This window comes from Limulus polyphemus, unplaced genomic scaffold, assembly GCF_000517525.1.
Source record: "Limulus polyphemus unplaced genomic scaffold, Limulus_polyphemus-2.1.2 Scaffold7714, whole genome shotgun sequence".
In the NCBI taxonomy this organism is placed as follows: domain Eukaryota; kingdom Metazoa; phylum Arthropoda; class Merostomata; order Xiphosura; family Limulidae; genus Limulus; species Limulus polyphemus.
This window is the reverse complement of record NW_013673324.1, coordinates 2,919-4,695: the sequence shown is the minus strand read 5'-3', so window position 1 is coordinate 4,695 and position 1,777 is coordinate 2,919. Positions and strand designations below refer to the sequence as shown.

The 1,777-nt window shown below is 38.5% G+C and overlaps 1 protein-coding gene across 1 annotated transcript in view; it reads right to left on the bottom strand.

The window, feature by feature from the left end:
* Nucleotides 1-297: 297 nt before the first annotated feature.
* The window catches only part of LOC106474813, a 3,435-nt gene continuing 1,955 nt past the window's right edge, over nt 298-1,777 (bottom strand). Inside the window, exon 4 of the mRNA XM_013935503.2 lies at nt 298-640. Within this exon, the coding sequence (XP_013790957.1) occupies nt 465-640 (176 nt within the window). The 3' untranslated portion in view covers nt 298-464. The remainder of the gene's footprint in view (nt 641-1,777) is intronic.

Below are 1,777 nucleotides of genomic sequence, written 5' to 3'. Positions count from 1 at the left end.
AGTTTATGTAGTATTTTTTTTTTTTTACTTTCTTCTTTCAAACGGCGACTTTGGAAATTAAACAAATTTACATTCGTTTTATTGGATTTCATATTTTTTGATTCTCAAATCGATAAGGTCTTCGACCTGTGGCGACATCAGGTGGTTCGGTGAAAAGACATCTTAATTCATCATTTTCAATGCTAGCTTTCACTATTTTTAAAAGAACGTGATGACCTTTCTGTGGATTTATTTGAGCCCATGCTGGGCGTATTTACAACTGAAAAGTATTTGGAAAAAGAAGAACACGAGTCAGACTTACATTCACATTTTTATTTTAATGTCAAGATTTTTCTAAACAATTTACCACCAGTTTTTCACGGTATGTAAGACAAACATAACCCAAACCGTGTTATCCTAGAACATTTGAAAATGATGTCGTAAAGTTACTTTAAAATGGAAAGTTGGAGGCTGGAATGAAAACGCTATAACAGGAGGTTGCAGCATAATCCTATGATCCCGACAATTATGATACCCCCCATACACATGAATCCCACGTTCAACAACCAATAGGCAAAATTGTAAAGCACTGGATGACAGAAGATGTTTGGTTTATTTGGATCAAAAGATGGCTTATTACTTCCGAATACCCAGACGCAGCCTGTAAGGAGGAACATAAGTAATTAATAATATAGTCTGTGACACAATATCAACCTTTAAAGCAGGCGACTCGCAGTTCGTGACCCGACAGTCACCCTTAAAGCAGGCAAATTATAGGCTTAAGTGTTCCACCTTAAAACAACTAAGGAAAGTTTTATGAAACATTATTTAACCCGAGTGTTGTTACACAATGTTAACCTTAAAACAACTAAGGAAAGTTTTATGGAACATTATTTAACCCGAGTGTTGTTACACAATGTTAACCTTAAAACAACTAAGGAAAGTTTTATGAAACATTATTTAACCCGAGTGTTGTTACACAATGTTAACCTTAAAACAACAAAAGCCAGTTTTATGAAACATTAGTTAACCCGAGTGTTTAACACAATGTTAACCTTAAAATAACTAGATAAAGTTTTTGTGACACGGTATTAACCTTTTTTGTTTTGACATAATATTTACCTCAACGCAACTTGAGTAACTTTCTTTGTTTGTTTCATAATTTCACGTAAAGCTACGAAAGGATTACCGTCACATATTCGTTCGTAGTCTTTAGCCCGCCCCCACCCCCAGTGGCACAGCGGTATGTCTGCGGACTTACAACGCTAGAAACCGGGTTTCGATACTCGTGGTGGGCAGAGCACAGATAGCCCATTGTGTAGCTTTGTGCTTAACTACAAACAAACAAGTCTTTAGCCCACCCTCAATGGCACAGCGGTATGTCTGCTGACATACAACGCTAGAAACCGGGTTTCGATACCCGCGGTGGGCAGAGCATAGATAGCCCATTGTGTAGCTTTGTGCTTACTTACAAACAAACGTGGAAACGCCAAATCTGTCCTCCTGGGAAAAGTTTACATTTAAGAAGTTGCTTTTGTTTTGTTTTTGTTTTGTTAAAGGCTCTTAAGAAGGAACAATATAGTAAGAACAATCCGAAAAATAAAGTAAACGGCATAAACCTGGTTAGCAGCGGGTTCAAACACTTTATTTTATATGTGGATAGCTGTAATCTGCAAAAGTGGACCCGGCATGGCCAGGTGGTTAGGGAGCTCGACTCCCAATCTGCGAGACACAGGTTCGAATCTCGCCCCACCAAACATGCTCGGCCGTTCGGCCGTGAGGGCGTTATAATGTGACG